Genomic DNA, 12,307 nt, shown 5'->3' with positions numbered 1-12,307 from the left:
GGTTGGAGCCTCCTGTCATATCTAACTAGGTCTAGTGTGGCCAGATACTGGTTGGAGTCTCCTGTCATATCTAACTAGGTCTAGTGTGGCCAGATACTGGTTGGAGTCTCCTGTCATATCTAACTAGGTCTAGTGTGGTCAGATACTGGTTGGAGTCTCCTGTCATATCTAACTAGGTCTAGTGTGGCCAGATACTGGTTGGAACTCCTGTCATATCTAACTAGGTCTAGTGTGGCCAGATACTGGTTGGAACTCCTGTCATATCTAACTAGGTCTAGTGTGGTCAGATACTGGTTGGAGCCTCCTGTCATATCTAACTAGGTCTAATGTGGCCAGATACTGGTTGTGCAGGTTTTTGCTCCATTCCTGCTTTAACACACCTTATTCAGCTCCACTAGTCAGAAATCTGGCCACACGAGTCCATGTCGACCTCTGAAGGTTGGCAGGCAGATCAGATTACAATCAGCAATACATGCTCAGTGGTCAATGATAGGTTAGTGGTTGGTAGGTCAGGGGTCAGAGGTCAGGTGTTTGGGGTCAGGTGACTTACCCTGTAGATGGTCGTTGACCTGACAGCTCAGCAGCCATTTCCCGGTCGCCAAGGGAACCATCGCCGCGGTGACGAAGGTTGCCGGGAACAGGCTGAGTGTGTCGGCACGGTGACCGCGGTCCAATAGGGTGTTGCCCTGGAAGTACGCGGAGTGTATGTCCACCTCGTTGCCCATCCCAAACAGGTGCCATGCCACCGTGCGACCCTGGCACAGCTCCATGTGAAGCAGGTTACCATACATATACCCATTTATGGCTGAGGAAAGGAGAGGAGGAAGAGATTAGAAGAGGAGAGGAGGAGGAGAGGAGGAGGAGGTGAGAATGAGGGGGAGAGGTTGAGGAGAGGAGGAGGATGAGAGGAGGATGATGAGAGGATGAGGAGGAGGAGGAGAGGAGGATGATGAGAGGATGAGGAGGAGGAGAGGAGGATGAGGAGAGGATGAGCAGAGGAAGAGGAGGAGGAGAGGAGGAGGAGGAGGAGAGGAGAATGAGGAGAGGAGGATGAGGTGTGGATGAGGAGAGGATGAAGAGAGGAGGATGAGGAGAGGATGAGGAGAAGAGAAGGATGAGGAGAGGAGGAGGACAGGATGAGGAGGAGGAGGAGGAGAGGATGAGGAGAGGATGAGGAGGAGAGGAGGATGAGTAGAGGAGGAGGAGAGGATGAGGAGGAGAGGATGAGGAGGGGATGATGAGGAGAGTATGAGGAGAGGAGGACGAAAGGAGAGGATGAGGAGAGGAGGAGAGGATGTGGAGAAGATGAGGAGGAGAGGAAAAGGAGAGGAGGAGGAGAGGATGAGGAGAGGAGTTGTTGGTTTTTCTTTGGATTTTCTCCTACCATATCTATGGTGTTATATTTTCCTACATTATTTTAACATTTCTACAAACTCCAAAGTGTTTCCTTCCCAATGGTACCAATTATATGCATATCCAGGCTTCAGGGCCTGAGCTACAGGCAGTTTACTTTGGGCAGGTCATTCAGGCGGAAATGGAGAAAAAAGTGGCTTAGGGCCTGGATGGCAGGAAGAGGTCCTGGATGGCAGGAAGCTTGGCCCCAGTGATGTACTGGGCCATTCGCACTAACCTCTGTAGTGCCTTGCAGTCGGAGGCCGAGCAGTTGCCATACCAGGCAGTGATGCAACCAGTCAGGATGCTCTCGATGGTGCAGCTGTAGAACCTTTTGAGGATCTGAGGACCCATGCAAAATATTTTCAGTCTCCTGAGGGGGAATAGGTTTTTGTCGTGCCCTCTTCATGACTGCCTTGGTGTGTTTGGACCATGTTAGTTTGTTGGTGATGTGTACACCAAGGAACTTGAAGCTCTCAATTTGCTCCACTACATCCCCGTTGATGAGAATGGGGGCGTGCTTGGTCCTCTTTTTCCTGTAGTCCACAATCATCTCCTTTGTCACAGCTGGTCTGTGCTCTGAGAACGCGCCGTAGAATAACGTCTGGCTCCGTGACCAAAACCTTACTCACGTCGGCTTCGTAGAGCGAGATCACCTAGTCCTCTGGGACGGCGGGGGGGTCTCGTGCATGGCCCAGTGTTGTTTTTTTCAAGGTATGCATACAATGCATTGAGTTTGTCTGGTAGAGAGGCATCGTTGGATATATCACGGCTAGGTCTACCTTTGTAATCCGTAATGGACTGCCACATATGTGGAGCGTCGGCTCCGGTGTCATAGGATTCCACCTTGTTGCCATATATTGTCCTTTTGCCTGTTTGTCTGCTCTGCGGACGTAGCAGTGGGACTTGTTGTATGTGTCCTCAGCCGTAGCCTCGGGGGTAGCCTGCGATAGCCCTGTGTGCAGTAGCTCTGTCCTTTAGCTTTGCGCGTAGCTCGGTGTTAATCCAGGGCTTTTGATTGGGGAAGAGCGGAACTTTCACTGTGGGGACGACGTTGGGCGATGCATTTCCTGATGAAGCCCGAGACGAAGGAGGTTAGCTCGTCATATCGGCTGAGTCCTGAAACATATTCCGGACAGCGCTAGCAAAGCAGTCCTGCAACATAGCCCCCGATTCAGAACCACATTTCTCTACAGAGCACATCGCGGGTACTACCTGTTTGAGCTTCTGTTTGTAAACAGGAAGCAGGAGTATGGAGACATGATCTTACTTGCCAAAAGGGGGACGAGGGAGGGCCTTGAATGCTTGCTTTATTGCCCCTAGAGGTGTAGGAGACGTGATGATAAAAGTTAGGCATCACGGAATTTTAAAAAATCGTCGGCAACAAGAAAAGCAGTCTCTGGGTGCATGGTTTCCTGCTTGTTTATAGCCTCGTACAGTTTGTTAATTGCAAGCTTGTTGCTGTTGTTGTCCTGAGGTGGAATGTAGTCAGTAGTCACGATAACACCTGAAAACTCTCCTGGGAGGTAGAAGGGTCGGCAATGGACCATCAGTTATTTCAAGACGTGCGAACAATGGGTTAACGTTTCTACTGCACTAGAGTCTGCACAGCATCTGTTACCGAGAATCCATTTCACTAGACCAGCTAGGCAGGCAGGTTGCCAAACATGTCCCCTTTACACGCTGCCAGGACAGACGAGAGGAGAGGAGACATTCTGTCACAGTATTCAACCTGCTAGTCAGAACATTCAGTTTCTAAATGACAGATTAGAAGATCTGAGAACATATCTCCTTTTATTACCAGTCACAAAGTATATCATGTCCTGGCAAGAGGACAACAAGAAGATGGAAAGACACAAACAATGGTGTTGCCCATAACTGACATAGTTCCCAGCACTGACAAGAGGGTGTTACAATGTGAACAGACTAAACCCCAGGTTTGCTGTGTGGTTATGAGTCCGTCGTCTAGTAGTGATATCTTCATATCTTTTCCACCATTTCACTTCAACCACTTGATTGTGTTTAATTGAATGTTTTCCTGTTAGAACAGGTTGGCTAATTGGCTTCTGTCACTAATTGCCTGAATCAGACACAGGTGTGTAATTGTTTGCTGGAGAAATGCCATGAGGGAGTTGGAGCACCTCTACACCCTCAGTAGACTGAACAGATTTATCCTGCGCACACACAGCTCTGTTATCTCTCTCTCACACACACAGCTCTGTTATCTCTCTCTCACACACACAGCTCTGTTATCTCTCTCTCTCTCTGACAGCTCTGTTAACTCTCTCTCACACACACACAGACAGCTCTGTTATCTCTCTCTCACACACACAGCTCTGTTATCTCTCTCTCACACACACAGCTCTGTTAACTCTCTCTCTCTCTGACAGCTCTGTTAACTCTCTCTCTCTCTCTCTCTCTCACACACACAGCTCTGTTAACTCTCTCTCTCTCTGACAGCTCTGTTAACTCTCTCTCACACACACACAGACAGCTCTGTTAACTCTCTCTCTCTCACACACACACAGACAGCTCTGTTAACTCTCTCTCTCTCACACACACACACACAGCTCTGTTAACTCTCTCTCACACACACACAGACAGCTCTGTTAACTCTCTCTCTCTCACACACACACAGCTCTGTTAACTCTCTCTCTCTCTCACACAGACAGCTCTGTTAACTCTCTCTCTCTCTCACACAGACAGCTCTGTTAACTCTCTCTCTCTCTCACACACAGCTCTGTTAACTCTCTCTCTCTCTCTCACACAGACAGCTCTGTTAACTCTCTCTCTCTCTCACACACAGCTCTGTTAACTCTCTCTCTCTCTCACACACACAGCTCTGTTAACTCTCTCTCTCTCACACACACAGCTCTGTTAACTCTCTCTCTCTCTCACACAGACAGCTCTGTTAACTCTCTCTCTCTCTCACACACAGCTCTGTTAACTCTCTCTCTCTCACACACACAGCTCTGTTAACTCTCTCTCTCTCTCTCACACACAGCTCTGTTAACTCTCTCTCTCTCTCACACACAGCTCTGTTAACTCTCTCTCTCTCTCACACACAGCTCTGTTATCTCTCTCTCTCTCTGACAGCTCTGTTAACTCTCTCTCACACACACACAGACAGCTCTGTTAACTCTCTCTCTCTCACACACACACAGACAGCTCTGTTAACTCTCTCTCTCTCACACACACACAGACAGCTCTGTTAACTCTCTCTCTCTCACACACACACACACAGCTCTGTTAACTCTCTCTCACACACACACAGACAGCTCTGTTAACTCTCTCTCTCTCACACACACACAGCTCTGTTAACTCTCTCTCTCTCTCACACACACAGCTCTGTTAACTCTCTCTCTCTCACACACACAGCTCTGTTAACTCTCTCTCTCTCTCACACAGACAGCTCTGTTAACTCTCTCTCTCTCTCACACACAGCTCTGTTAACTCTCTCTCTCTCTCACACACAGACAGCTCTGTTAACTCTCTCTCTCTCACACACACAGCTCTGTTAACTCTCTCTCTCTCTCTCACACACAGCTCTGTTAACTCTCTCTCTCTCTCTCACACACAGCTCTGTTAACTCTCTCTCTCTCTCACACACAGCTCTGTTAACTCTCTCTCTCTCACACACACAGCTCTGTTAACTCTCTCTCTCTCTCTCTCTCACACACAGACAGCTCTGTTAACTCTCTCTCTCTCTCACACAGACAGCTCTGTTAACTCTCTCTCTCTCATCTCTCTCTCACACTCACACACTCACTCACACACTCACTCACTCACACACTCACTCACTCACACTCACTCACACACTCTCACACACAAACACACACACACACACACACAGAGACAGCTCTGTTAACCTGCACACACAGACACACATCGACGGGCTGTGGTGGAGCAGGTTGAGAGCTTCAACTTTCTCGGTGTCCACATCACTAAGGACCGATCATGGTCCACACAGACCAACACAGTCGTGAAGAGGGCACAACTCCTCCTCTTCCTCCTCAGGAGGCTGACAATATTTGTCATGGGCAATCAGATCTTCAAAAAGTTCTACAGCTGCACCATCGAGAGCATCCTGACCGGTTGCATCACCGCTTGGTTCGGCAATCACAAGGCACTACGGAGGGTGGTGAGTACGGCCCAGTACATCCAGGTTCTCTATACCAGGCGGTGTCAGAGGAAGGACCTCAAAAAAATTGTCAGAGTCCAGCCACCCAGGCCATAGACGGTTCACACTGGTCAAGAACTACAGGAAACGTATGATCTCTGTAATTGCAAACAAAGGTTTCTGTACCAAATATTAAGTTCTGCTTTTCTGATGTATCAAATACTTATGTCATGCAATAAAATGCAAATTAATTACTTAAAAATCATACAATGTGATTTTCTGGATTCTGGATTCCGTCTCTCACAGTTGAAGTGTACCTATGATAAAAATTACAGACCTCTACATGCTTTGTAAGTAGGAAAACCTGCAAAATCGGCAGTGTATCAAATACTTGTTCTCCCTACTGTATATACTGTATTTTATACCATCTACTGCATCTGCCTATGCAGCTCAGCCATCACTCATCCATATATTTATATGTACATATTCTCATTGGCCCCTTTAGGTTTGTGTGTATTAGGTAGTTGTTGGGGAATTGTTAGATTGCTTGTTAGATATTACTGCACGGTCGGAACTAGAAGCACAAGCATTTCGCTACACTCTCATTAACATCTGCTAACCATGTGTATGTGACAAATACAATTTGATTTTAGTCTTTTTGGGTATGACACTACAAGCTTGGCTTTGGGGAGTGTCTCCCATTCTTCCGGAAGGTTCTCTCATCTCCACAGAGGAACTCTGGAGGTCTGTCAGAGTGACCATCGTGTTCTTGGTCACCTCCCTGACCAAGGCCCTTCTCCCCAGATTGCTCAGTTTGGCCGGGCGGCCAGCTATAGGAAGTGTCTTGGTGGTTCTGAACTTCTTCCATTTAAGAATGATGGAGGCCACTGTGTTCTTGGGGACCTTCAATGCAGCAGAAATGTTTTGGTACCCTTCCCCAGATCTGTGCCTCAACACAATTCTGTCTCGGAGCACTACGGATAATTCCTTCAACCTCATGGCTTGGTTTTTGCTCTGACATGCACTGTCAACTGTGGGACCTTATATAGACAGGTGTGTGCCTTTCCAAATCATGTCCAATCAATTGAATTTACCACAGATGGACTCCAATCAAGTTGTAGAAACATCTCAAGGATGATCAATGGAAACAGGATGCAAGTTTCTCATCGAGTCTCATAGCAAAGGGTCTGAATACTTATGTAAATAAGGTATTTCTGTTATTTCTTTTTTTATTTTTTTATAAATTTGCAAAAATGTCTAAAAAACAGTTTTCACATTATGGGGTATTGTGATGTCATTATGGGGTATTATGGTGTCATTATGGGGTATTGTGTGTAGATGAGAAATTATTTCTTTAATCAATTTTAGAATACAGCTGTAACGTAATTTTTTTTGGGGAAAAGTCAAGGGGTCTGAATACTTTCTGAATGCACCGTACATATTACCTCAATGTTTATTATTACCTTAATATCTCAATTACTCAATAATCCCGCCACATCGACTGAGAAGTCAAGTGGTTAGAGTGGAGGGGCGGCAGGTAGCCTAGTGGTTAGAGTGGAGGGGCGGCAGGTAGCCTAGTGGTTAGAGTGGAGGGGCGGCAGGTAGCCTAGTGGTTAGAGTGGAGGGGCGGCAGGTAGCCTAGGGGTTAGAGTGGAGGGGTGGCAGGTAGCCTAGTGGTTAGAGTGGAGGGGTGGCAGGTAGCCTAGTGGTTAGAGTGGAGGGGCGGCAGGTAGCCTAGTGGTTAGAGAGGAGGGGCGGCAGGTAGCCTAGTGGTTAGAGCGGAGGGGCGGCAGGTAGCCTAGTGGTTAGAGTGGAGGGGCGGCAGGTAGCCTAGTGGTTAGAGTGGAGGGGCGGCAGGTAGCCTAGTGGTTAGAGTGGAGGGGCGGCAGGTAGCCTAGTGGTTAGAGTGGAGGGGCGGCAGGTAGCCTAGTGGTTAGAGTGGAGGGGCGGCAGGTAGCCTAGTGGTTAGAGTGGAGGGGCGGCAGGTAGCCTAGTGGTTAGAGTGGAGGGGCGGCAGGTAGCCTAGTGGTTAGAGTAAAAATAAATATCCTATTTTGAGAATAAACTGTTCTTCGCTTTTAGTAAAAACCTTTTTATGTGAAGGGCATCGGCCAGCCTTTTCACATGGGGTGAGCGAGGATAGGAAGAAATGGGGGAGAAATGGGGGAGAAGAGGGTGAAATGAGGGATCCTGGGTAGGAAGAGGAAAGGACTTGACGGAGAGATGGGGGGAGGAGAGGGAGAAAGAAATTGAGTTGTTTTTAGGATTTGTTCTAGTAGGCAAGACTTGATTACCCACCATGCATCATGTTGGACTCCTGGAAGTCTGGGTCATCAGGGTCGACGGAGGCGGGGTCAGAACAGAAGGTCTGGATGTTGTGTTCCTGGTACCAGCTCATAGACTCGTCCACCACGTTGAACATCAGAACCACGTCTCTGTCTACATCTACACGACCCTCCTCTGTCAGGGTACCTGGTTAACACAACAACAGGTTTACATCTATACATTAAACACCAGAACAACGTCTCTGTCTACATCTACACGACCCTCCTCTGTCAGGGTACCTGGTTAACACAACAACAGGTTTACATCTATACATTAAACACCAGAATAACCTCTTCATCTCAATACAGATTAAGGTATGATGGGCAACAGTTAACATTAATGTGTATTAATTTACGTAGGCTTTATAAAGGGTTCATAGGCAGTTCACAGATTAACACACACAGACACAGACACAGACACAGACACAGACACAGAGACAGACAGACAGACAGACAGACAGACAGACAGACAGACAGACAGACAGACAGAGACAGACACAGACCTTTCTCTCAGGTGAGTATTGGGGGTTATTAGAAGTGTTGAGGTAAGGGAACACACAGACCTTTCTCTCAGGTGAGTATTGGGGGTTATTAGAAGTGTTGAGGTCGGGGAACACACAGACCTTTCTCTCAGGTGAGTATTGGGGGTTATTAGAAGTGTTGAGGTAAGGGAACACACAGACCTTTCTCTCAGGTGAGTATTGGGGGTTATTAGAAGTGTTGAGGTAAGGGAACAGACAGACCTTTCTCTCAGGTGAGTATTGGGGGTTATTAGAAGTGTTGAGGTAAGGGAACACACAGACCTTTCTCTCAGGTGAGTATTGGGGGTTATTAGAAGTGTTGAGGTAAGGGAACACACAGACCTTTCTCTCAGGTGAGTATTGGGGGTTATTAGAAGTGTTGAGGTAAGGGAACCGACAGACCTTTCTCTCAGGTGAGTATTGGGGGTTATTAGAAGTGTTGAGGTAAGGGGAACAGACAGACCTTTCTCTCAGGTGAGTATTGGGGGTTATTAGAAGTGTTGAGGTAAGGGGAACAGACAGACCTTTCTCTCAGGTGAGTATTGGGGGTTATTAGAAGTGTTGAGGTAAGGGAACACACAGACCTTTCTCTCAGGTGAGTATTGGGGGTTATTAGAAGTGTTGAGGTAAGGGAACAGACAGACCTTTCTCTCAGGTGAGTATTGGGGGTTATTAGAAGTGTTGAGGTAAGGGGAACAGACAGACCTTTCTCTCAGGTGAGTATTGGGGGTTATTAGAAGTGTTGAGGTAAGGGAACACACAGACCTTTCTCTCAGGTGAGTATTGGGGGTTATTAGAAGTGTTGAGGTAAGGGAACACACAGACCTTTCTATCAGGTGAGTATTGGGGGTTATTAGAGGTGTTGAGGTAAGGGAACACACAGACCTTTCTCTCAGGTGAGTATTGGGGGTTATTAGAAGTGTTGAGGTAAGGAAACACACAGACCTTTCTCTCAGGTGAGTATTGGGGGTTATTAGAAGTGTTGAGGTAAGGGAACACACAGACCTTTCTTGCAGGTGAGCAGAGCTCCTATGAGTCCAGAAGTGATGTCTCTAGGAGCCTCTACATGTGAGTGGTATACCCAGGTCAGACAGGCTGCGTCTCCCTCTGTAGGGGAGAACTCAGGTCGCACTTCCCAGCGGTACATATAGCTGGCCCCAGGGCCTACACTGTCATCCTGTTTCAGTCTGCCTGATGTACCGTCTGGATACAGCGCCCCTAGTGGAGAGATACAGTATTATATTATTATATAGCCAGTGGTACGTATAGCTGGCCCCGGGGCCTACACTGTCATCCTGCTTCAGTCTGTCTGATGTACCGTCAGGATACAGCGCCCCTAGTGGAGAGATACATTATATTATTATATAGCCAGTGGTATATATAGCTGGCCCCGGGGCCTACACTGTCATCCTGCTTCAGTCTGTCTGATGTACCGTCTGGATACAGCGCCCCTAGTGGAGAGATACAGTATTATATTATTATATAGCCAGTGGTACGTATAGCTGGCCCCAGGGCCTACACTGTCATCCTGCTTCAGTCTGTCTGATGTACCGTCTGGGTACAGCGCCCCCTAGTGGAAATAGAACAACAGCAGTGTTATAATATTTCTACTTTACTATCCAGTGGTAAGTATAAATGGTCCCCTGGCTACAGCGCCCCTAGTGGAGAGATGGAGTATAACAGTGTTATTATTATTATTATTACTATAGTATTAAAGCCAGAGGTAAGTATAGCTCCTGGCTCCTGGAAACAGCACCCCTGGTGGAGATATGGAGTATAACAGTGTTATATAGTTATGAGATACTAGTATTAACTAGCTCAGAGGTAGGTATAGCTGGCTAACTTTCTCGGACTAACATTCGCTGACCAACCTGGTCGGACGAGACTGTCGATGAAAAACATACTATGACTAGCTTTCTCAGACGAACTGGCTCTGACTAACTTTCTCTGACTAACTTTCTCTGACTCTATTTGTAATGTTGTAATATTTGTACACCTGACTGGTATAATGGTGGAGTGTTTGTCTGCAGTATGAACAGTGTTAGAGCTGTTGTGTGTGTTTGTCTGCAGTATGAACAGGGTTAGAGCTGTTGTGTGTGTTTGTCTGCAGTATGAACAGTGTTAGAGCTGGTGGAGTGTTTGTCTGCAGTATGAACAGTGTTAGAGATGGTGGAGTGTTTGTCTGCAGTATGAACAGTGTTAGAGCTGGTGTGTGTGTTTGTCTGCAGTATGAACAGGGTTAGAGCTGGTGTGTGTTTGACTGCTAGTTTCATATAATCAAATATAATCTAATCTCCAATTAACGGTTATGACCTGATGACATCCGTCCCTGCCTGGTTTATCTCAAACTCCAACCTCCACGTGTGTGTGTGTGTGTGTGTGTGTGTGTGTGTGTGTGTGTGTGTGTGTGTGTGTGTGTGCCCTATAAACACAGATGAAGAAGCAGTAACCTTTGGGTCCTATAGTCACCTGACACAGTGAAGTCACTGTCTTCAGTCATGTTATCAATTCTTGTTCCTACATACTGTACTGGAAACACACACATACACACACACAGCGAGCGAGCGAGCAGAGCAGAGCAGAGCAGAGCGAGAGAGAGCGAGAGAGAGAGAGAGAGAGAGAGAGAGAGAGAGAGCAGCGCGAGAGAGAGAGAGCGCGAGAGCGAGAGAAACACAGAGAGAAACACAGAGAGACAGAAACAGAAACACAGAGAGACAGAAACAGAAACACAGAGAGAGAGAGAGAGAGAGAGAGAGAGAGAGAGACAGAGAAACAGAGAGAAAGACCCAACCAAATCATAAGAAAACCAAAAGATAATTACTTGACACATTGGAAAGAATTAACAAAAAACAGAGCAAACTATAATGATATTTGGCCCTAAACAGAGTACACAGTGGCAGAATACCTGACCACTGTGACTGACCCAAACTTAAGGAAAGCCTTGACTATGTACAGACTCAGTGAGCATAGCCTTGCTATTGAGAAAGGCCGCCGTAGGCAGACATGGCTCTCAAGAGAAGACAGGCTAAGTGCACACTGCCCACAAAATGAGGTAGAAACTGAGCTGCACTTCCTAACCTCCTGCCAAATGTATGACCATATTAGAGAGACATATTTCCCTCAGATTACACAGAACCACAAAGAATTCGAAAAACAAATCCAATTTTGATAAACTCCCATATCTACTGGGTGAAATACCACAGTGTGCCGTCACAGCAGCAAGATTTGTGACCTGTTGCAGCAAGAAAAGGTCAACCAGTGAAGAACAAACACCATTGTAAATACAACCCAGTTGTTCCTCCTTTAAAAGTTGTGTCATACTGCGCCACACCCTGCGTGCTGCCTCGGCATACTGCGCCACACCCTGCGTGCTGCCTCCTCATACTGCGCCACACCCTGCGTGCTGCCTCGGCATACTGCGCCACACCCTGCGTGCTGCCTCGGGCATACTGCGCCACACCCTGCGTGCTGCCTCGGGCATACTGCGCCACACCCTGCGTGCTGCCTCGGCATACTGCGCCACACCCTGCGTGCTGCCTCGGGCATACTGCGGCACACCCTGCGTGCTGCCTCGGCATACTGCGGCACGTCGTTTAATTGTCAGACATTTTTTTTGTTACTGCAAGTTATTGCTAGTTTGACCACCAGAGGGCATCTTTGAGAAGCATTTCATAGTATTCCGTATTGGCATTACCAGAGAATTTAAAACCTTTTTTTTGTAATAACATAGTATACGGGATTGATTTTAAGAAATTTGGCTGAATTAATTTGATTAATATTATGGTGTTGCTATTCAGAGAAAAACGACAAACGAAACCCTTAGGATGAAATGGAAAATATGGCGCTGTACAACGTGACGGTCGGGAGTAGGTTACAGGAGTGGAGGTTTCTACATTGGTTGCCTTCATTAGACAACTTTGTTAAAATATTTCTGTAAAATCAGTGATATT

The 12,307-nt window shown here is 47.1% G+C and overlaps 1 protein-coding gene across 1 annotated transcript in view; it reads right to left on the bottom strand.

Moving 5' to 3' along the window:
• Window positions 1-12,307, bottom strand: part of LOC139551635 (ferroxidase HEPHL1-like) — a 70,775-nt gene that overhangs the window by 39,902 nt on the left and 18,566 nt on the right. Inside the window, exons 3-5 of the mRNA XM_071362902.1 lie at window positions 9,363-9,575; window positions 7,811-7,984; window positions 551-805 (exon numbers count right to left, since the gene is read on the bottom strand). Coding sequence (XP_071219003.1) covers window positions 551-805; window positions 7,811-7,984; window positions 9,363-9,575 — 642 coding nt within the window. The remainder of the gene's footprint in view (window positions 1-550; window positions 806-7,810; window positions 7,985-9,362; window positions 9,576-12,307) is intronic.

This window comes from Salvelinus alpinus, chromosome 24 (genome assembly GCF_045679555.1).
Source record: "Salvelinus alpinus chromosome 24, SLU_Salpinus.1, whole genome shotgun sequence".
Taxonomy (NCBI): domain Eukaryota; kingdom Metazoa; phylum Chordata; class Actinopteri; order Salmoniformes; family Salmonidae; genus Salvelinus; species Salvelinus alpinus.
This window is presented reverse-complemented; position numbering and strand designations above follow the sequence as displayed.